At 35.1% G+C, this 23,524-nt stretch overlaps 1 protein-coding gene across 3 annotated transcripts in view; it reads left to right on the top strand.

The window, feature by feature from the left end:
- ASD1 (alpha-L-arabinofuranosidase 1) overlaps positions 1-7,081 on the top strand; it is a 38,024-nt gene extending 30,943 nt beyond the window's left edge. For 2 of the 3 annotated variants that reach the window (XM_010253495.3, XM_088891648.1), the window contains exons 17-18: positions 728-874; positions 6,731-7,081. In XM_010253495.3, coding sequence (XP_010251797.1) covers positions 728-874; positions 6,731-6,877 — 294 coding nt within the window. In that variant the 3' untranslated portion in view covers positions 6,878-7,081. Of the gene's footprint in view, positions 1-727; positions 875-4,058; positions 4,132-6,730 lie in introns of all 3 variants that reach the window. The other variant, XM_088891647.1, reaches the window with a different exon arrangement.
- The last annotated feature ends 16,443 nt before the right edge of the window (positions 7,082-23,524 follow it).

Here is a 23,524-nt window from a genome sequence, read left to right as displayed (position 1 = left end):
CTATCATCCATTTTGCAATCTCATGGATAAACAAAAATTACATTAATAACATGTTTATTACAATAAGGTAGCACATGGATAAACAAAAATTGCAACTAATTGTGCTTTTTCTGCTTTATGGCATTGCCATGAAGTCTCTTCAGCAAGTTTCTGCATTACATAGTAAAGATGAATGCAAAAGCATGTTAGCAGTCTTGGGATTATTGTGTTGACATCTTTATGGGTTAGCACTAAGATATTTATCCTTTCTAAGCCCTATGGTTGGCTGGTGGAATTGTCTATTGCAATTCTGGTTTTCATGCCTCATCAATGAATAAGAAATTTGAAGGCAAACATTGTATTATTTAGCCATATTCTCCAAGAATACCGTTAGATCACTAGTTCAATGACTAGAGGTCAAAAGAAGTTTCTTTTATGTTGAGAGTTGTCTTCCATTTTATAGGTTTCTTCTGCATGTTAATTTCTTTTAGTAAACTCTCCTTAAGTCCTTTGTCAATAAAAAAATGTAAATGGTAACAAAAGTAGGGAAACTAAAACAGAAACAGAAGGTCACAAGACACTGAATTGCTAGGATTTTTTTTCCAGGTTTATCCATTTTCTGTGATTCCAGTTGTCCAAATCCCATTGTTCTCTCATTTTCAAGTTTAAAATCACTTATTTGTTGCTGTATGGAAACCATTATTTCTGTCAACTAATCTGTGCATTCTTTTTCTGCTTTTTTTGGTAGATTGTCAATTTTGGAAGCAGCATTGTGAATCTTAAGATCTCCATTGATGGATTGGAACCAAACTCCATAGTGTTGTCTGGTTCAACAAAAGTTGTACTTACATCCAATAATTTGATGGATGAGAATTCCTTTGGAGCACCAAATAAGGTAAATGATCATTTTCTTTTACTATTCTATATGCCTATGCATGCCCATAATATATAAATGAGTGGGAATCCTTGATCAATCTGCTCAACAGTCCATTATTTTTCTAGATTTTGTTTGAGATAACTTGACTAGTGAGCAAGGTCGCTCTGTTCCCTGCTTTTCTGATCCAGCCTGATTCCACTTCCAGGCTCCTCTCCTACCCCTACCACAGTCTACTTAACAGTATTGACTATTTGAGGATTTCAGTTAGGCATTTCTTGGCCCAATATAATTGGTGCCACTTGTTGGTATCAAAATCCCCATAGTTATATCTAATGTGAACAACAACCGTTTAATTCTTGGAACTCAGTTTCATGTTAGTAATATTTAAAGCGCTATGTCCATTCTGTTTGTGTACATGTATCATTATCAGAATGAAAGATTTTTTTTTTTTGAGACAAGGTAAGGCATAGTTGTCAAGGCGACCTTTGAGGCTCGCCTCGCCTAATTGCCTAACAGTTTTCTACTTCCTACTATAAAAAACTTTTTTATTCATTCTTTTTTGATATTCTAATTATAAAATAGACATTATTAAACTAAAATAATCATTTTGTGTGTTTATATACTAATTTCTTTTTATTATTTTCTTATTTATTAGGGTTTTAATCAACAAAAACATTGCTAAATGCTGTATTGAACCCTCAAAGACTTAAAAACCTGAACCAATAAGGAAGAACTAAAAATTTTATCTAATCAGCACATTTTCCCCTTCCATATATTCTTCTTCTTCTACTACTACTATTACCAATACTTTTTATTTTCTTCTTTTCCTATAACAAAAATAAGGGTTCAGCCCCTATATTTTTTGAATTTTATTTTCCTTCTTCCTTTTCTTCTCATGAATATGTTGATTTTCTATACTTTAATATGAAATTTATACTTTTCTTATGAAAATCATGAATAATTATTAAAGAAATATGGTTATGGTACCTAGGGAACTACCCTAGGATCTATGTTTTTAACATAAAAAATCCATCGCCTAGGCCTAGGCACCCCCCAGTCGCCTAGCCTCGCCTTGGCGCCTTGAAAACTATGAGGTAAGGTAAGAATTATATTAAGAAAAACAAAACATGTACAACAAGATGATGTACACAGGGACTGATCAAAAAACTGCCCTGGCAGCACTAAACCCCCCACCCTGCTTTACAAAAAGGTTTTCATAGACAAAAAGGGAACTAAGCTTGCATTCTTAAAGTGCAAATGGCCCATAATCCAGGAATGCATTTTTCCTGAAATTTTCTGAAAAACAGAATCTAAAGAGCTGCTCTTATTTTTGAAAATTCTTGTTTCTCTCCTGCCACAAGCACCAAAATACCACTGCTGGGACCAAGTTCCAGATCAGTTTTCCTATTTTGTTCAGACCTTCCACCCTCCAATCTTTTATAAACTCCGCTACTGATCCTGGACAGCAGCTTTCTACCTCAAAAAGTTGGGCTACTCTGGACCAATCAAAATGAAAGATTTTGGGGTCAGGGCTTTACACAACCCCTGTCCTCCCTCTTCATCGTAACAGGATATCCATTTCCATCCTCCCCCTTCAGCTTTACGAATTTATTAATAAAAATATGAATATAGAGGGGGGATGTAGTATCTTACTTTAGGTAAATACAACTGGAAAATTACTAATAGGTAAATAACAGTGTCCTTGTAACAAAAGAATGACCAAAACCTAAGAGGCTAATGTTTGGCAGACCCACCTCTCAAAAGAGAAGAAAGAAACTAGTTTAGGGGAAATAACCATCTAGAATAAAATTTGCTTCATCTTTTCTGGTAACAACTTGAGTTTGACTTTCTATTGAGAGTAAACAGTAAAAGAAATTGATGGGTTGTTGTTCCAAATCTTCTGTTCATCATCATCATCCAATCCCTATCCCAATTATATGAAGTTGGGTATTCGAATCCTGTTTTACCATTCCATTCTGTTTAATGCCATATCCATTGTTAAATTATTGATGCTTAAATCATTTCTTTCTACTTCTACCCATTCCTTATATGTCTACCCCTAGCCCTTCTAGTCCCTTCAACTTCCAACAAATCACTTCTTCTTATGGGTGGTGTTGTTGATGGTCTTTTATGCATGTGAGCAAACCATTTTAGTCTACTTTCTCTCATTTTATCACCTATTAGAGATACTCCTAGGTTCCTAAAAATGGCTTTGTTCCTGTTCTTATCCTTTCTAGTTTCTCCACTCATCCATCTCAACATACACATTTCCTGCCACACACATTTGGACATGTTTCTTGATTGCCCAACACTTACATACAGCATAACTGGCCTTACAACTGTTTTATAGAATTTTCCTTTCAATTCAATTGGTATTCACCTATCACATAAAACTCTGGATGCACCCTTCCATTTTGCCCATCGTACTCTAATTCTATGGGTGAGCTTCTCCTCAATCTCTCCCATGTCACAACCAGACCACACATTGGCAGGACTGGGCTGCCCTTTTATATTCTTTTTTAGTCCTGCTTATTTTAAAACCTCTTTTTTCCAAGGCATTTGTCCATAAGCTAATTTTGCATTTAATCCTTCATTAGTTTCATCAATTAAAATGGAGTCATTGGCAAACAATGTACACCATGTGACCTCTGGCTTAATATGTTTAGTCAATTCTTCTATGATAAGTGCAAATAAATAAGGCTAACTGTTGAACCTTGGTGAAGACCCATTGTACCTGTGAAATCTGATGTCTCTTCCATAGGTGTTCTAATGTTGGTTGCTACACCCTCATAATATCTTTAATAAGCTCTATATTCCTTTTTTGGAACCCCTTTATTTCCCAAAACCAACCATATTACCATATGCGTTCTTTAGATCAATGAACACCATATAAAAATCTCTTTTTTTTTCCTCTTTGAACATTTCTATCAATCGTCACAAAAGAATAATAGCTTCCATACTTGATCTCCCTAGCATAAACCCAAATTGGTTCCCTGATATACTTGTTTCATGTCATAATCTTCTTTAATTATTCTCTCTTACCAAAGTTTCATACTATAGCTCATTAGTTTAATCCCTTAGTAGTTATAATCTTTTTAATGCTTTCACTAGCCAAAATCAACAGTTTTGTTTCCAAGAAAATTTGATTTAGTTTCTGTCTAGGAGATGTATTAATTTTGCTTTCTTTGATATTCCTCTTCAGATTAGAAAAGGCCATTACCCAATGTTGGTTTGTCCCAATTACCCGGGGTATTGGGAGGGCTCTCATATTCAGTGTAACATTTCTTTTTTGGATTCATTACCACATCTAAATTCCACATTTGGGCACATGAGTAACCAAATCATTTATTGAACTGTTACCTTTAACTATAGTTCTTGCTATATTTTAGAACGAAGCTAAAGAAAAAGAAGATTCATCTATTTCTCTTGACATGGAAAGCCTCCAACATTATCATCTAAGCCTTGTCCCAACTATATGGGATGAGCTACATTAATCCTGTTCCACCATTCCATTCTATTCAGTGTCATATGTACTGTAAAAATAATGGGTCCTTCAGCCCATGTTCTTTTTGGTCTACCCCTAGCTCTTCTAGCTCCTTCAACTTGTAATAGTTAGCTTCTTAATGGTGCAGTAGATAGTCTTCTTTGCAAATAAGCAAACCATCTTGGTCTATTTTCATCATTTATCACCTATTGAAGGTAGTCCTAGTTCCCTTGAGTGAGTTCATTTTGGTACTATCTTTTCTAATTTTCCCACTCATCCATCATTCACATATTTGTAATACTCATTTATTTTGGACATTTTGTTTCTTGACTGCCCAACACTTTATATAACATTGCTGGCCTTGTAACTGTTGTGTAAGTTTTCATTTTGGCATAAGTGGTATTCTCCTATCATGTAAGACTCTGGATGCACCAACCCATCCTACTCTAGTTCTATGGGTGACATCCTCAATTTCTCCCTTGTTCGGAACAACCTTGTCCTTAGGCTATGTTTGGTTTGAAGGAAAAGGTAGGGAAAGGTAAGGAAACCTATACAAGGTTTGTAAAGGTTTCCCTACCTTTCCCTTCCTTTCCCTACTTTTTCCTTCAAACAACACACAGCCTTGACATCTGTATTTTTTCAAAATGGTAATGATCTCATGGCCTATATTTAATCTGGCTAGCTTATAAAATGTAGTTAGGTGAGCAAAGCATTACGAATTAGTCATGATCACTATTTTGAAGAGGGAGTGTCTCAAGTCTGGGAATGCAGGACCCATACCTGGAGATGGGTCTCATCCCCCATGGCATATCACATGTCCCTGTGTATGCTAAAAATTAAAATAATCTGATGATTTTGAACCACCTAATTTGGGCATTCATATATAACCTATATACAACGAATGAAAAGCGTAGCCCATTTCATGGAACCTATTTTTGGCATATTGCTTTAGCCCCTTGAATCTTAAGCCTTAATGCTCCACTTTGATTCCTATGCGAGCCCATTGCCTAAGCAGTTGCTGGACCGTTTTGTGAAACAAATTGTATTTACTCCTATGACATCTTTTTTATCCCACTCATCTCTTTAAGGCTTAAAGCCGGTTTACTGCAAACACAACTACACACTGCATTACAAACATGATTGGACCAACTAAAATAATTGTTTTTATGGTTAGTTGATACACAACTGATCTTTCTGCTAGGATTTCTCATCCAATAAATACAACAATTTAAATATAAATGCACAATGCACTTGCATTTATGCTGTGGCCCATAGAAATGCTTATCTTTTTAATATATGTATTGCACATGCAGGGTCTGTCTAGTTACTCGAACGACTTCTTAACTTTTAGGCAAACTTTCCCCTGTTTTCTAATTAAATGCATTGAATTCAGTAGGTTACAGTCTTCTTCTGTACATGCTATTTTTAGCCCAGATAAACCTATTATTAACTAGGAACCACCCATGCTGGATCCTGATGCTCAAAACATGGGACAGGTGGCAAGTTATAGTTGGCCTATTGAATATTTAGAAAGCGGATGCTTGCCTTGGTTTCTGTGCATACTATAAAAGAAATCAAAGAATTGGAATTCATATAAAGTTTGCTTTTACCGTTTAATCTTATAAATGCATAGCACATCCAGATCAGGTAGTGTTGTAAGCACATTCAATATGCACTTGGAAAATTTTGACACCTGTCCCTTAAAATACCCCCAGCCTACCCTTGAAAAATATTCAAAACCAATCTTGACAGTTGTCAGAGTATTTATCAAGTGCTTAATATATTGTGCCTACTACATCCGGTCTCAGTCTTACACCAATGTGTAATAAATTTTGCAAAAATGTCCATGTTATTTAGTGAACCATAAGATTTTACAAGTGATGTTCTCAAACCAAAAATTAGAATTTTTCTGTGGAACTTAATGTATACAAATCAGCATTCAAAGGATGTTTTAATTTTAAGCACATTCAAAAGTAATGTTTTTCTCTAATTTTGTTTATTCAGATTATAAAACCTGTAACTGCAAGTAATGTATGCGCATAACAGAAGATTGCAATAAAAAAGAAAAGAAAGAAACTGTGATTCCTTACCATCCAATTAACTTCACATATCAATTCTCATAGTATACGTATCTATATATAACCAAGATAAACCAATCTGGAATAATACAACAAAAGAAAAAAAATATATACATTTGATCACAATTCCCTCGTACTGTATAGACGTCCAAAGTAATTGCCCCCAGTACCCCATGACCATGACTTATTGTGTTTCTCTAAAGTATATCTTAATGTAGTAACCAATTGAGAGTTGGATGTGAATTTATGATGATTTTGGATTTGTTCTGCTTCTCATTTACTCATGTTTATTATTTGATATTTTCTCCGTAGGTGGTGCCAATCACAAGCCAACTTCAAACCGCTGGAAAAGACATGGATGTTGTTCTGTCTCCACGTTCTTTCACGTCGTTTGATTTGATAAGAACTTCAGATCTTCGCTTTAAAGAAGTAGAATCAGTCCATCAATCCTTTATTTAGAATTTTTAAATAAAAGACGATGTAAATATCTAAAAGAAATAAAAACCACCTCGTGTATATGATAGGTTGGCTTCTGTTGCAGCCAACCATCCTCTGGTGGCTTGTTTACTTCAATTCCATCCCCATGCTCTCTCTCTCTCTCAAGCATATGGTTGTATCATATGAAGACCATAATTCATTAAATGGAAACCTTGCGTTTCAAAATATCTAGAATTAGCTCTCTCTTCTCAACAACCCCGTTAAATTCCACTAATTTAACTTTATACCAAATGAATATTTTAGGCTGTGTTTATTTGCAATGCAAATGTGAACCTGATGTAAATTTTGCACCCAGTTTAAATTTGTATCTATTCGTCTCTAATAATGTTTTGCACTACTTATACAAAATTTGTACTTTTTGTCTCCTTCGTACTTATTGGCAGTGCAAATTTTGAATCCTAAAATCTGATGCAAAAGTTGCATCACCTCCTTTCTATGTCAAATCTCTCATATAAAGTGGGATCACATTCAGTGTTTAGAAAACCCGATTGGACCAGTTAAACTATGACCCGAGACCTTGGCTGGTTCGGTCATACCCCAATAACCACTTTGGTTAAAAAATTGGTAAAAACCAGTTAACTGAAAAATTGATGAACCGGTCTTGGTTTCATGAAATTGCCAAGGCCCTTAACTAATATGAAGTTTAAAATGTGTTTAACAATATTCAAACCTATGGTTTCTAATTTTTATATATTTCTTAATTACCATTAGTCCACTTTATTAGGTGTGTATTTAAAGAAAATGTAAATTAAGAAACTTGAATCTTAATCATTTGCTTTAAAAATTGAGGAACTTGCCATCAATATAACATGCTTAAGTATATTAAAAGTTGTAAAATGTATTACATATAATATTTATATGACCTCTAGTATATATATGTATATGCCACGTCATTGCGGTTTGACCTTGGTTGAACCTCTGACCAGTGAACCTCTCCCCTCTCTAGTTCTATGCCCGGTTCAGTTCTCAGAACATTGATCACATCATCTCTGTTTATTATTTCATTCCTAAACAAATAACCCTTCTATCTCCATTTTCTTTCATATAAGTTGGGGTGGGGACACACCATTTTACTTCTCACAAACAAATAAGACAGTCAAATATGAAGTACAAGTATATTAGAATTTACACTCAAACTATTTGCACTCTCATCCATTTACAAATTTAAACCAATGCAAATAAATTTGCATTGCAAACAATTTAAGCATCAAGTTTCAAAAAGCTAAAAGGGGAAGTGAACTTGAATATCTAGGTTAAACTGTTAAAGACAACAAATCTATCACCATGCCATGTTTCAACTTCTTGTTATAACCACATGAATTCTCAATTTTAATTTATATTTATTCTTAGTGCATGTCTATGAACAATTTTTTAAGAAATAGTTGGCTATTAAAATTTATTTATTTAGAAATAATAATAATGATTATATTGTTTTCCCAATAATTAAAATGCACATGCATATCTTGACCATTCTAACATTTTTCTACATTTATCAATTGTTTCCCAACAGTTCATGCTTAATATAAACGATTAAGGTGTGTGTTTCTTATGCTTATATGTCTCATTTATAGTTATGTAAGACCTCAGGTTGAACTTTTTCTAAGGAAATATTGAAGTTATTTGAATTTTCCCAGCCAAGGTTCAAAATATTAATATCATGTATCACAAGGGAAGTTTGGATACAAATACACTTTGCATACAATGGAAATATATGGATACACTTGAATATATTGGGGAACTATAAAATATGAATATACATAAGAAATGCACATTTTAAAAGTTTATATATAGAGATACATTACAATCAACAACACCAATATAACATGTAAATACCATGCTATAACTTTACTAGCAACTTACCAAACAATGCTTGCTTGAGTTTCCAATATACTAAAAATACATTACAAGATGCAACAAATTGTTGTAACATCAATGAGTTTGATAGATCATTAATAAATCCATTTAATTTATAGTTCTCTCCTACCAAGGTCAAACTTTTGCGACATATCAGCTTGTATCAACTAACACACATGGTTTCGTTGAGGGGTTGAGATGGGGAACATATAGAGATTGAGAGTGTTATTCCTATTTGTCATATTGATTCCTTATTGACCTTGCTTCAGCATCATTTCGAATGTTTTGGTAGTGTATCAATCAATATGCTTGGTGAAAACAAAAATTAAAAGGTGAAGAAAGAAGGCTTTTAACCCTCTTCAGAAGCCTTCTTTCAAGTCCAAGTTTTCCAAACCCACTCTAGACACCCTATATATCGAGATTTGCAAAAAAACAAAAAAAAAAAATCAAAACTCATGATTTTTTAAGACATTTTACCCTTGGGCAAAAACTATTAAATAAATGTGCTTTTTAAATTTGTATTAGAATATCTTGAAAATTTTTGTGTTTTTTTATTTGAATGCTTGGAAATGCTTGGATACTCTTTGATATGCTCTTTTGTATTAAAAATCCTACATTTTTTGGTGCTATAAGTAAACTTAGGAAGTTTTGTGGAGAAAATGGGAAAATGAAAATTAACAAAAAAATTAAGGGTCTCAGAATTCATAATGTGATCGTAAAGTTCGGGTCAATGTCAAGGGGGAAAGATTCCCAATTCACAGGGGGATTTTGTTTATAGGGGGTTGGGGATAAATACATTTGGGGAATTAATTTATGAATTATGAGGTGGACTGAACTCTAAAAAGGCCAAAAAAATATATTTTTAGTGTGGCCTAATCATTAAGAATGATTATATTTTAGATTTATGGATGACCTATTATATCCATAAATCTATTAATGGTTTTTATTTTGGGAAACTAGATAATTATATTCTTTTCTTTTTGCCTTTTGCAAGTAGATATTTGAATTATTTTTAAGGCAAGGACAAGTTGTTGAAAATAAATAAGAATTAAGAACACATTATTATTTTAATTTTGAACTATTTAACACTTATACAATTAGTTTATAGTTGAGTTCGTGAAGGTGTACGCTGCTCATCTTAAACGGTCGAGGAAGATAGAGCTTCCTTGCTCGCTAGACTAATATTGTGAAACATCATCTGACATGTGTAGTGCTTGATGCTTTGTAAATTTGTAAAACACCACCCAGTTTCCACTATACCAGATGATCTATACACTTGTGAAAATCATACAAACCCTTGTGGTTTATTGGGTTCTAGGTGCATTTGATAGTGTAAGTAAAACCAAATCATTTGGGGGATAATGTTTACAACTATAAATGATGTTCCAAAATTGCAAGAAATCATCTAGTCTTTTCAATGTCGGATGGATTTTAAGCCTAGTACACTATCCGGTCTTCCCCATACCCGATGGTTTGTGTACCTATGAGAATCATATAAAACCATGTGGTTTGTTTGGTTTTAAAAGAATTTGAGTGTGTTAGATCACCTATGTAATTAATTATTATAACTATAATTGATGATTCAAAATTGTAAGTAACCATCTAGCTTGTGTAATGCCAGATGGTTTCTAAGTCTATAAAACACCATCCGGTTTCCACTATATCAGATGGTTTGTGTAGTTGTGAAAATCATATAAAACCTTGTGATCTATTGGGTTTTAGATGAATTTGAAAGTATAAATAATATTTTGTCACTTGAGTGATAGATATTTGCAACTGTAATTGATGATTCAAACTACAAGGAACTATTCAGTCATTGTAATACCAAATGGTTGTTAAGCCTATTAAACACCATTCGAACTGCTTGTTGCCGGATGATGCCTAAATTTATTGAACACCATCCGGTCTATTATATATCGGATAGCCTAGGCACTTATAAGAATCATATACAATTTTGTCCCTTTCGTAATTTACTTCCATGGCAAAGGTTTCATCCTCTTTAGTACTATAACCCTATCATTTCATCACTATGTGCTAGAGGAGAGAAGGTCCAAACAAGATGATGAGAATGGGGAGAGGAGTTTCAACCATAAAAATAAGAAGACAAAGAGTAAGAAGGGGGAGAGATCGAGAGACTAAAAGAATCATAGAAAAGAGAGATGAATACAGTCTTATCAGTGGGTTTAAATGAAGGGCAATTTGGACCTAAAAATTAAAATCTCTCCCACTCATTGTTTTTGCAATTATTTTCAAAACATGACCAAATATGCTAATTAACCAAGCTTGATCATTTAATATGCAAAAAATCTTTTAAAAATTAATATTAAATCTAGGGATATATTACAAATTTACCATCGGGTTTGGGGAATTATATGCAAACCCCATCCCTACCCTGTTTGGGGCAAGGCGAGCCCTAGTTTTAGGGGGAAATTTTCTATACCTAAGTATTAATCTCTCTCTTTCTCTATCATATACATCTCTCTTTGACAGAGTTGATTACCAACAAGAACTTCCTTTTCCATATTGTAGCAACAATTCTCTTTCAATGCCGACAATGGCAACGATTAAGTTAGAGTTGTTGAGTCCAAATCGCCATGGCGATGGCATAAGAGAGTTTCCAAGCTTTCTTAATTCTTATTTTTTTTTTTGTGAAAGGACCATATTGACCCTCCTTTCACGTGTATGAACAAGCACACATATACAACATTTTGAGGTTCGTTATCAGGCATGTGTTTCTTGGGAATGGATTCTCTTTGGAAGTGAAAAATTTTCACCTCTCAGAATCGAGCTAATGGCTCACACTTTTCATTCTACATCGAATAAATTCTTGACAAAAACCGATGCCAAACACGTTTCTTATTCTTTGAAACACGAGAATCAAAAGAATCACTACGGAGGAGTGATGCCAAATAAGGCAATTGCAAAGTTTTTTCTTGTAAAATTATATTCTTGCAAATGTGGTAACCTCCTGAAATAACACAAGTAATAAAAGGTGTTTATTTATTTTATTTTTTTTAATTTTTTGTTTAGATTTCTAAGTTTACTTTATCCTTAAAATTTTATCAACCCTTACTAAAAGGGAAGTAAATTAATATTCATTTTATCCTAAAACCCAACAAGAAAGCATATAGCCTCGCCCAATACAAGACGCAGAAAACAAGCAAACAATCGACAAGAAAAAAAGCATCAAAACCATTAACCTATACGTTTATATGGTGATGGCCAACCTATGACATTGCTAATATCTACTTATTTCACTATTCATCTATAATTTGCTTTCAAGCTATTTTATCATATCGCATTCTAAGGGTGCAACTTGGGCTAGGTTGGCTTGAGTTGGGCAAACCCTAACCAATCTAATGTGTTAAATCTCTAACCCTAACCTAAGCCAGTATTCTAGCGAGAACCCAACAATGAGATCGGGGTTGGTCAGGTTGGGTTAGGATTTGACCCTTAGGCTATGTTGGTTAATTTGGACTGGTGTAAATGCACAAGAATGCAACTGTGCAAATACTTCTTCTACAGATTGTTTGTTTGTGAAAAGTAAAATGGTGTGGCCACACCTTGTATGCAAATACAAGAGAATGGAGGTAGGAGAGTTATTTGTTTGATCCCCACTTTATATGAGAAAATTTGAGGTGGGAGAAATGTCATGAAAATTTTGTATCCATTTTTTAGATGAAAAATCTAGTGAATGCAAATGAAACAAAAAACATACAAGTTTTGCATCAAGTAAGACAAGTGCAAAATTTCTGTCTAATTCAGATTTTTATTGAAATCAAATGCACCCTTACCTATAGCAAACTTTTGAAGTAAAAACATACATAAATGCATACTATCGTGCTCATGTTGTGGCATATGCATACATGAAAAAGATACATAATCATCAATTTATGGTAATATTTTACAATAAACTACTATTCATCCATATATGAGGCGCCAAATCAAACTCGTGTAACCGGAGGCTCTCCATGGTAAGGTCATCAGCTCACGTGCACTCGGATGTGACCCCACCTCCACTTCCTCACCCATAAAAAAAGCATATATACAAATACGCAAGTTTTATTTATTTTTTTCAAAATCAGTTAAGAGGGGGTCAGTTTAAGTTTCGGCTACCCTCTGAACCAAGCTCTGACCCGATACAACTCTTGTAGGGGCGTATCAGGAAGGCTCCGATACGATATGTATTGGTCAATATGTAACGATTTTTTGAACCTTACAAATACATATATACATGAATACATACATACACATACATATTCATAATGTACAATGAAAACTTACAAGTGTTATACATCGGATTTGGTTTAGGTCGAGTTAGATATGGCATCAATCCTTACCCATCCTATTTTTTCATATGTTGGGTTAAGTTGGGATCAGGTTAGCCCAACCAAAGCTTTTTTGGGCTGAGTTATGGGTCAACTTGGGTTGGCCCAACCCCAAGCTACACACCCACCGCATGCATATTCATTGTGATCAAATTTAAGATTTGCGCATGTAAAACATCATAGAAAGACTATTTTTAGCTAGAAGTACCCTTCCTAGTACACTATACACAGCTCATTGCAGGTTACATGTTATGTCAATTGTCTATATTGGACATGAAACCCTTTTTGTGGGTCCCAATTCCATCAATAATAATACAATTACTAGTAGGAAGTTTGGAAGTGGAGTTGCCCTGCTCATAGTTTGTTTACATTAAGGCCCCTTTCACTTTGGTAAGTTACTTATCTAGGTAAATGCATTTACCCCGATAAGTGTTTCCTAGGAAAGACTTACCTAGGTAAGTGCATTTGCCCACATTCTTTTATTTTTCATGTAAATAAAGCAATGACCTTTTAGCTATAAAATTCCAATATTAAAAGGGGCATTTTTGCCCCATTCAAGTGTTAGCAACTTTTAGGTGGGAAAGTTATTTATCCACCTAGGAGATGGGCATCACTTACCTGGGTAAGTGATAACTAGGAAATTAAACTTTCCCTAGTCCCCACATAAATCTTGAAAAAAGAACATGGGTTTCTTGGCCAATGGGAATCAAAATCCCATTGACCAACTTTCCCCCCTCTCAAAATCCAAAAGAAGAATGCCCCCTAAGCGGCAGATATTGTGGTAAGATCTAATATTGACTCTCCCATGTAACTTAGCAGTTGTTTGGTATCGGTGGCATTTATAAAATAAACGTTTTGTATGATTTTGTCTTGAAAAATGAGACAAAATCTGTTTTAAACATTTTGTACGATTTTTTTACACCTCACCGCCATTAGGCGCCATATAAGCTAAATAGTAAAAAAACGGTCTTAAAAATGAGAAATGTCAGATTTGACGTGTTTTTATAAACAGTTACCATGCTTTTTGAGAGAGATAAATAGCTCAACCAAATAACTTTTTTGACGTTTTTTGTTAAACATGTTTATAATGCTGAGCTGGCACCGTTTCTTTGAAAAGCTACATCGATACCAAACACCATCTTAAGCAGAAAAAGTGAAGATTTCATGTAGGTCATAGTATGGCTTGATACTAATCCTTGGCCATAGGATGAGATCATGAGAGAGAGAGAGAGAGAGAGAGAGAGAACTAGTCATGGGTTTGATAAGGTCACCTATACCACCCATTTGCTCTAATATACTACTATAATACTAGAAAAGATTTTCCCTACACCCTATAAAAGGATTCAAATACATGATAAATTGCTCTTCAAAATGGCTGTGGTCATTTCTAACTCGACCCTTCCTAGTTTTTTTATATGCATATGTATGTATCTCATATATATAAATATTATTATATATAAAAAATTTTATACTATATTAAGTTTAATATATTTTTATATACAATATGGGGTCATTTACTAAAACATCCATAATTTCATGAATTTATTAAAACCTATCCTATAGTTTGTGTTTTACTAAAACACCCCCTATAGTTTACAATCAATTTACTTAATTGACCTTTCATTAAATGACAGTAGAAAATGACTATTTTAACCCAAACACCCATTTGAATAAATTTAAGTAAAAGAAAATAAAAATGAAAATACCAATTTTGGTCCCTTGTAAGACATGAATAACCATTCTATTTGCCTTTATTTGGTCAATTTTATTTTCTATACAAGAAGTTTTAGGGGTATTTTAGAATAAACAATCACAAGCCCATGCCCTTGAACATTTTTCACTCAACTTATGTGATCATGTTATTATTTTTAGATGGCATCAAAATAAACACTTCTTAGTTAATGGTTGATTAATAAATAAATAGGTTGCAAACTATAGGGAGTGTTTTAGTAAACTGAAAATTATAGGGTAAGTTTAAGCAAATCCATGAAACTATAAGGAGTGTTCTTGTAAATGACCATTTGATATGCAATACAAAATATTATATATACTAAATGCATTAAAATTAAAGTTGTAGTCTCAGAAGAGATCACATATGCGCCCCATGCCCAGCATGCACATCTCAATGTGCATTGGGAATATCTCCCAAAGTTGTTAGTGGTAGATGTTTCCAATAAATGGTTGGGATATGTTGTGGGCCACCTTTTGTGGGGTGTAGTTGTGAATTTGTCTCATAAGCCCAATCTGGCCTGAGCCCATGCAAGGCTGGTCCTAGTAGGTGCTAAGCCCGATCAAGCCCAGGCCATGACCAAGGTTAATTTAAAAACCTACTTGGAAACAAAACTGCTTTGGTTGCAACTAGTTTCTAGACCAATCTATGACATTTTAAAATTTTTGGGAAATTGTCTAAAACTCACCATGATTTTTTAGCATTTCTCTTAAACTCACCATAACTTTTCAAAATGTCCAAAACCCCCATGTTAGTAATTTGACATTAAACAAACTTAATGGATGTTAGTAGATTACCAATTTACCCTTTTTATATTTAACTCATGTTATCATCATCTTCATCGGGAGGAAGAGAAAAACGATGACCGATTGTTTGACTAAGTGGGGTTTGATTGTTCTCTCGATGGTGAGACACTGTAGTGATGTTGCATGGCCGGAACTGTGGTAGCAAGAGATGAGAGCAATCCGTCTTGACCGAAATGTTGCCCCTATGGCATTGTCTTCATCATTGTTTAGTAGCATTGGGTTCCTTGACTATCTCTTTCTCTCTATTCATCCACTCCATTCTCTACTACCCGATTCCTCACCTGAGAAGCTCAACTGCATCCCTCTGTGATGATTGTCTACAGTTAGAGCCCCTTCTTTGTTCCAAGGGGCGGTGGTGTTGACGTGGTCAGAGCCCCTTCTCTATTTGTTTGTTCCGTTCCTCTTCCTCTTCAAAACCTCCTTCTCTCCACCGAGGAACTCACCTTGAGATTTCGCCCAATGGTAGAGAAGACGACAAGGAGGAGCACCATTAAAGCAATGATAGAGACTCTGCAACCAAAACCCTCCATATGAGACTCGGGAAGACAACAAGGAAGACGTTCGGTGAAGAGACCTTTTCAACAAAGATTGTGGTTTTTCGGCACCGTCTTGTGCTAGCCTACAAGGTCATAGAGAATGGCCATCTCTACTCAATGGAGGTAACCTCTGTGTTCTCTGCAATTTTGATATATTTTTATCAAATTTCTCTTTTTTTTTAAATTTTGTTTTTAGTTGAAACCTAATTGAAATATATATTTTTGAATTTTGAATTTTAATCGTTCTTTGAAATCTCCAATTTTTTGAAATTGGTATGATTTTCTATAATTTCTGCAAATATTGTTTTTAGATTTTTTTTTAGTTTTGAAATTGGTATGGTTTTCTATATTTTCTGCAATTATTTTTTGTACATTTTTTAGTTGAAACATATAATTTTTTAATTAGTTTTTTATATTTTATGTATTTTTCTGTATTTTTCGATTTTTATCTGAAATATATTTGTGAATTTTTATTTTTGTACATGTTTTCTACAATGTTTTGCTTTTTCTAAGTTGAAATACATATTTTTATTTTTTTATCATTTTATGCATTTTTTTGCAATCTTTGATTTTTGGATGAAAATATATTTGTGGTTTTTGTGCAATTTTTAATGTTTTTTACAGTTTTCTTCTATTTTTGTTTAATTATTTTATTATTTCCCAAGTTTTTTTGCAATTTCTAATGTTTTACATTAAATGTACAAGGCAGTTAGGCACATAAGGGCATTTTAGTCATAAAAGTATGTTTAATAAGGCTGAATCCTCATTCAGGGGCAGTTGGGTCATAAAAAGTATATTTATGCTGACATGGACAACTTATGTGAATGAACACTAACGGTCTTCTAACGGATGGTGAGTTTTAGAAAATAAAAGTTCATTGACATGGGGTTTTGGACGTTTTGAAAAGTTATGGTGATGAGTTTAAGAGAAATGCCGAAAAGTCATGGTGAGTTTTAGACAATTTCCAAAAAAAATTTAAAAATAAATAAAATAAAAAATAACCCAAAAACCATTTTTTAGGTCTAATGTTTTAGTGGTTAAATCATTTAGTTCATATTATAGAATTTGTTATCTACGTGTACAATTTAGTTGTAACAGCCGTAACTTACATTCTAGAGTCTTTTGTAATACATTATAAATATCTACTCATATCAAGATTAATACAAGCTTTCATTAATTTTACATGGTATCAGAGCTCCTCAGCCTCTTGATCCATTCTTTCTCTATATCTAAAAATCGCCGGAATTAATGGCTGGCGGTGCTACAACTGGTGGTTCGGACGCTACTTTTGATCCAAATTCTCCCTTCTTTTTGCATCCTTCGGATAATCCAAGTGCAATCTTGGTTTCCTGTACATTAAATGGAGAAAACTACTCCACCTAGAATAGAGCAATGCGAAATGCATTGTGCGCCAAGAACAAGCTTGGTTTCGTGGACAAGACAATCAAGAAACCAAAAAAATCATCTGATCAAGAATTGGCCTAGAATAAGTGCAATTCCATGGTCATTTGTTGGATCTTCAACTCCTTGTCCCGTGAATTGCATAAAAGTGTGGCGTATGTTGACTCAACTCATGAGATTTGGTGTGATTTGGAAGAGTGGTTCTCACAAGAAAATGCCCCTCAAATCTTTCAACTCAAGAGAGACTTGGCACTGCTCCAACAGGAGAATCTCTCTTTTTCAACTTACTTCACGAAGTTCAAATCCTTGTGGGATGAATTAGTAACCTATAATTCAATCCCAACCTTCTCATGTGGAGGTGCAGCAAAGGGATTCGTTGCTAAACGTGAAAAAGGAAGAGTATATCAGTTCTTGATGGGATTGAGTGAGAACTTTAACACTGTTTGATCTGACATCCTTAGTCTCGATCCCTTGCCTAACGTCAGTTGCATTTATGCACTAATCATGCAAGAAGAATGCCATCAAAGTCTCTCGTCTCAACAAGTACCTATTATCGAAATAGCAGCACTACATGTGGCCGCTGCATCATCGAAGCCACAAGATAAATATACTCGTCCGAAATTCAAATGCGACCACTGCAAGTGCAATGGACACACGAAGGACCGATGCTATGAAATCTTGGGTTATCCACCAGGTTGGGTAGACAAAAGGAAATCTGCATCTAGCAAGGCGGCATACAAGAGTTCTTCAAAGAATGTGACTCAAACAACTGGACATTCAAACTCAATTTCTCCAATTGTTGGTCTGAGTCTTGATCAGTATCAGCAATTGATGGATCTTTTGAACTTAGAAAAACATACTACTACAACAAATTATGCTGGTAATGCTCATGTTTGTCAACTTTTCATTATTCTAGTTGGATTCTGGATACAGGAGCCTCAGACCATATGATTGGTGCACAATCCGGTATGGCTCTTGATACACAGTCAGCTAGTGTTCATAAACCAGTCCATTTACCTAATGGCATTGTAGTACCTGTACAAGCTCAAGGATCTATCAAGATTACTAATCATATTGATCTAGAGAATGCTTTCCTTGTTTCGGATTTTAATTGCAATTTGGTATCTGTGAGCAAACTCACTAATCAACTGAATTGTGTGGCTTTGTTTTTTCCCACCTTTTGTGTCCTACAGGACCTTATCACTAAGAAACCGATTGGAGTGACTAAAATGAGGGATGGTCTCTACCACTTTACTGGACTTCCAAACTCTACAGCTTTACATATCAGCTCAATTGTTTTTAATTCTCAATTGTGGCATTATAGGTTAGGACATGTTACCTATGATCAATTGTCATTGATTCAAGAATTGCATGTTTCTCCATCTGTAACTATTGTATGTTGTGATGCATGTAATCATGCTAAGCTTACAAGATTACCTTTTCCACTTAGCTATAATAAAAGCACTAAACCTTTCCAAATTATTCATTGTGATATTGGGCGAGGATACCGGGTGCCATCCCACTCTAGGGCTTGTTATTTTCTCTCTATTGTAGACGACTACAGTCGAGCCACTTGGGTCTATTTGATGGCACATAAGTCAGATACTTTATAGTTTCTCACTATGTTCTGTGAAATGGTAAAGACTCAATTTCACGCCTTGGTTCAAACAATCAAATCTGATAATGGGCTTGAGTTCTTGTTTGAATCCATTTAGACTTATTTTCAGCACAATGGCATTCTTCATCAGCAAACATGTGTTGACACCCCTCAACAGAATGGGGTAGTGGAGCGGAAACACTGCCCTTTACTTGAAATGGCATGTGCCATACGGTTCCAAGCTGGGCTTCCAATACAATTTTGGGGTGAATGTGTGCTTACTGCCACTTAATTAATAAATTACTTGCCTACACCACAGTTGCATGGGAAATCCCCTTATGAGACATTGCATGGTAAGCCTTCTACATATAACCACTTAAGGGTATTCGGTTGTTTGTGTTATGCCCGAGTTCAAGGCAAACCCCATGATAAATTTGTTGTGTGAGCCCATCATTGTATTTTCATGGGCTAACTGCAAGGACAAAAAGTTAGTGGCTATTTAACCTTGATAACAAGGAGTTCTTTGTTTCACGAGATGTTCATTTCTACGAGGATCAATTTCCTTTCTTAAACATCCCAAATACCCCACAGACCTCTGATCAACCAGTAGTATCTCTTCCCATAACTGATGGCATTCCTGTTGATACCAATGCAACCCATAATTATCAGCCCGCTACAGCCCATGATAAGCCTTCTCCAATCATCAATGGGTCTTAAGTAGAACCTAACCGCACTCTCACTCCACCTATACGACGGTCCAGCCGCCCCATTCGACCCCCCAAGCGATTCCAAGAGTTTGTCTATCCTACCTTACAATCCAATGGTCCAACAAACCCCAACACACAACATCCCATATCACATTTTATTGGGCCTTCACCATCAACTCATTCATCTACCTTGTTAAACACCACAGAACCACAAAGCTATGCTGAAGCCGCTTCACATCCTAACTAGCAACAAGCCATGCATGATGAATTAATAGCCCTTGCCAGAAATGGTACTTGGACTCTAACCTCTTTACCACCGGGAAAATCCCCAATGGTTTGTAACTGGGTATATAAGCTCAAACTTAAACCTGATGGGACTATTGATCGTTACAAAGCCCAATTATTCGCCAAAGGTTATACCTAAACTCCTGGAGTTGATTACAACGACACCTACGCTCCTGTGGCAAAGTTGGTTACAATGAGATGTCTTTTAGCCTTGGCTACAACTTGTCATTGAGATCTTCACCGAATGGAGGTAAGTAATGCTTTTTTGCATGGTAACTTACTTGAAAAAGTTTACATGGTGCCACCTCCGGGTTTCTTACCAACGAGTGATACACAAGTTTGTCGTCTTCAAAAATCAATCTATGGACTCAAACAAACGTACCACAACTGGTTTGACACATTGGCCACAACATTAAAGCATCATGGTTTTCTTTAGTCTATACTTGATTGCACATTGTTTGTTTCTTCTCGGCCAAACAGTTTCTTGGCAGTTCTTGTATATGTCGATGATATAATCATTGTCAGAAATGACCCCAATCACATAGCTAGACTTAAAAATTATCTCAATAACTGCTTCCACATTAAAGAACTTGGAGAACTTTGGTACTTCCTTGGCATTGGAATCTCCAGGTCTCCAGACGACATCTTTCTTTGCCAAAGGAAATACACTCCGGACATCTTATCTGAGAGGGGCATGCTAGGGTGTCGTCCAAGTTCTTTTCCTATTTTTTAGTACATGTTCTCAGTCAGTTCATGAGCAAGCCTAAACAAGCTCACTATGATGTTGCAATTCATGTTCTTAGATATTTGAAGTCCACACCGGATCATGGTATCTCCCTCTCTTCCAACAATGACCTAGTCATTCGTGGCTACTATGATTCAGACTGGCCAGGATGTCCTGTCACTAGGCAATCAACAACAGGTTATTTCACCATGCTGGGCTCTTCACCTATTTCTTGGAAGACACGTAGGCAACCTATAATCTCAAAATCTTCAGCAGAAGCTGAATACCGTTCCTTGGCTTCTCTAACTAGTGAACTAATTTGGCTTAAGAGACTTTTTCAGGATCTTGAATTAAACCATATTCAGCCCATGACTGTCTTGTGCGACAATAAGGCAGCCTTCTATATTGCTTCCAACCCGGTATTCCATGAGTGAACAAAGCATATTGAGATTGACGATCACTTTGTCCAAAAACATATCCAAGTTCGGACCATTGGTACCTCCCATATTTCCACCAAAGTCCAACGAGTGGATGTCTTCACCAAGGCCTTGGGCAACGATCAATTTCACATGTTAAAGTCCAAGTTGGGTGTCAGTCCTCCCCATCTCCAACTTGAGGGGGAGTATTACAGAATTTATTATCCACATATATAATTCAGTTATAACAGCTGTAACTTACATTCTAGAGTCTTCTGTAATACATTATAAATATCTGTTATTCTGCTCATATCAAGATTAATACAAACTTCCATTAATTTTACAATTCAACAATTAGTTGACCAATTCAATGTTTTTGTTTTTTTATACAAACCACGTGAAAAATGAAACCTGACAAATCATGACCAATTCCCACGTTGATGACTGTCTTAAAACCATGGCCATTCCCTACTTCAAAATTCAAAATTCAAATGTAATTGCAATCTGTACTGTTAAAGACTGAAGAGTATTCCTTGAAAAAAAAAGCTTGAGGAATAGTTGCCTGGAAGCAAATTGATTTCCGAAAAGATTCCTAGAATTGAGATGTAAAGAAAAGGCACCGCATATATACAAACCCTAGGTTGGCTTCAAGAGATACGTGGCCAGTCGTCCAAACCTTCCAAACTTCGATGTCTTGATCCAATCAAATGGACCCCTCCAGTCTGATGTCTGAACCTGAAAAAAGATAGTTTCCCAGCTTTCAAGATTCAACATTGTCTTATATCAGCCAGCCAGAGAAGACAAACAGCCATTAATTTGGCCTTATTCTTTATGGTTTGGGTCCTTATTGAGAGGATAATGAACAGGCGCTGCATGTGATGTGGCTTTGGACGTGCATGAATGCACAATAAGTGTAACAATAATTAGTAAATTAATTATTATATTTTAATTGTGATTAATCTATTACTAGTTAAATTACTTCAACCTCCTCTATGCTTTCTAACAAATGCTTTTAACCTTTTTTCTATACTTTGCTTTGATTTAGACACCTTCTGTTATTGTGATGTGGATGGAACAATGAAATTATTGTTATGCCCTTATCTCTCTTTGGATAGAAAAATACCACGTTTCATATATCAATTTCACCCTTCAATTGTACTAAATAAGAAACATACTCCACTTACCTCTTTAAGTTACTCAAACATTGTCTTTGTTGTTTAGAAGGCTAAGTTTGCAATGAATATGTGAAAAGTCTCTTGAGGGTATTTTAGTCAATAGATACTTATAATATTATCATCTATGGGTAACAAAGAATTTTAAAATGTTTAAAAGTATGGTTTTCAAAATTGGACCGGACTGGATGTAGGATCAAAAAACCAGAAACCAGTTAGGTGATTAGTTCCGTTTTACCCAAGAATTGTTATTTCGCCACAAATCGTTGATTGGTCAGCAAACCGTTGACTCGGGCAATCAAACCATTCAAACCATCCAACGATTTTGATCGTTTTTTATTTTTTAAATTTTTTATTTTTTTGTCAAAGTAGGCCATCTGTTAGGTTTGAACAGTCGAACTGTTTGACCTGGAAACCAAGCCCCTAACCGGTTTGTTGTTTGATTTGATTTTAAAAACCTTGTTTATAAATATGATATTATTGTATAATTTCTTCCAAAATGTCTAGAGAGAAATTTGGAGAGGTTAAAATGGGCTTGAATCTGCTGCTCACGAGCTGTTACAACTGTATATTGAAAATATTTCTTTTAGATAAATGCTTCTAATAATACATGGTGGTGGTTTTCTCTCAACTGGGGATCGGGATGTGGGAATAATTTGTAGGTAATGGATTCAGAATAGGTTAAAGAACGAATCACCTACCAACAAAATATATTCCAACACCCTACCAACATCATCAGACATCGAACATCCCACTTTTATAGTGTGCCCCGATTTTATAGTAAGATGTGGTCCACATTAGAAAATTGAGGTAGTAGGAAGGTGATGCAAATATTGTATCATTTTTATTACCATACGGTGCAAACAAGGAAAAAGTATAAGTTTTTTTTGGTAGAAAAAAAAAAAAAACAACTTTGTATCAGATATAAGTGGAAATCATAAATTACGAATAATTAGAGTTTGTCCACAGCTTGCACAGTGCACACATGTGAAGGAAACCACACGCCTTCTGTGGGCTGTGGCTGAGTGGCTCTTTCCAAGCCATCATGTCCCA

The sequence above is a fragment of the Nelumbo nucifera genome, chromosome 7 (assembly GCF_055504915.1).
Source record: "Nelumbo nucifera cultivar China Antique chromosome 7, China Antique-T2T, whole genome shotgun sequence".
Classification (NCBI taxonomy): domain Eukaryota; kingdom Viridiplantae; phylum Streptophyta; class Magnoliopsida; order Proteales; family Nelumbonaceae; genus Nelumbo; species Nelumbo nucifera.
This window is presented reverse-complemented; position numbering and strand designations above follow the sequence as displayed.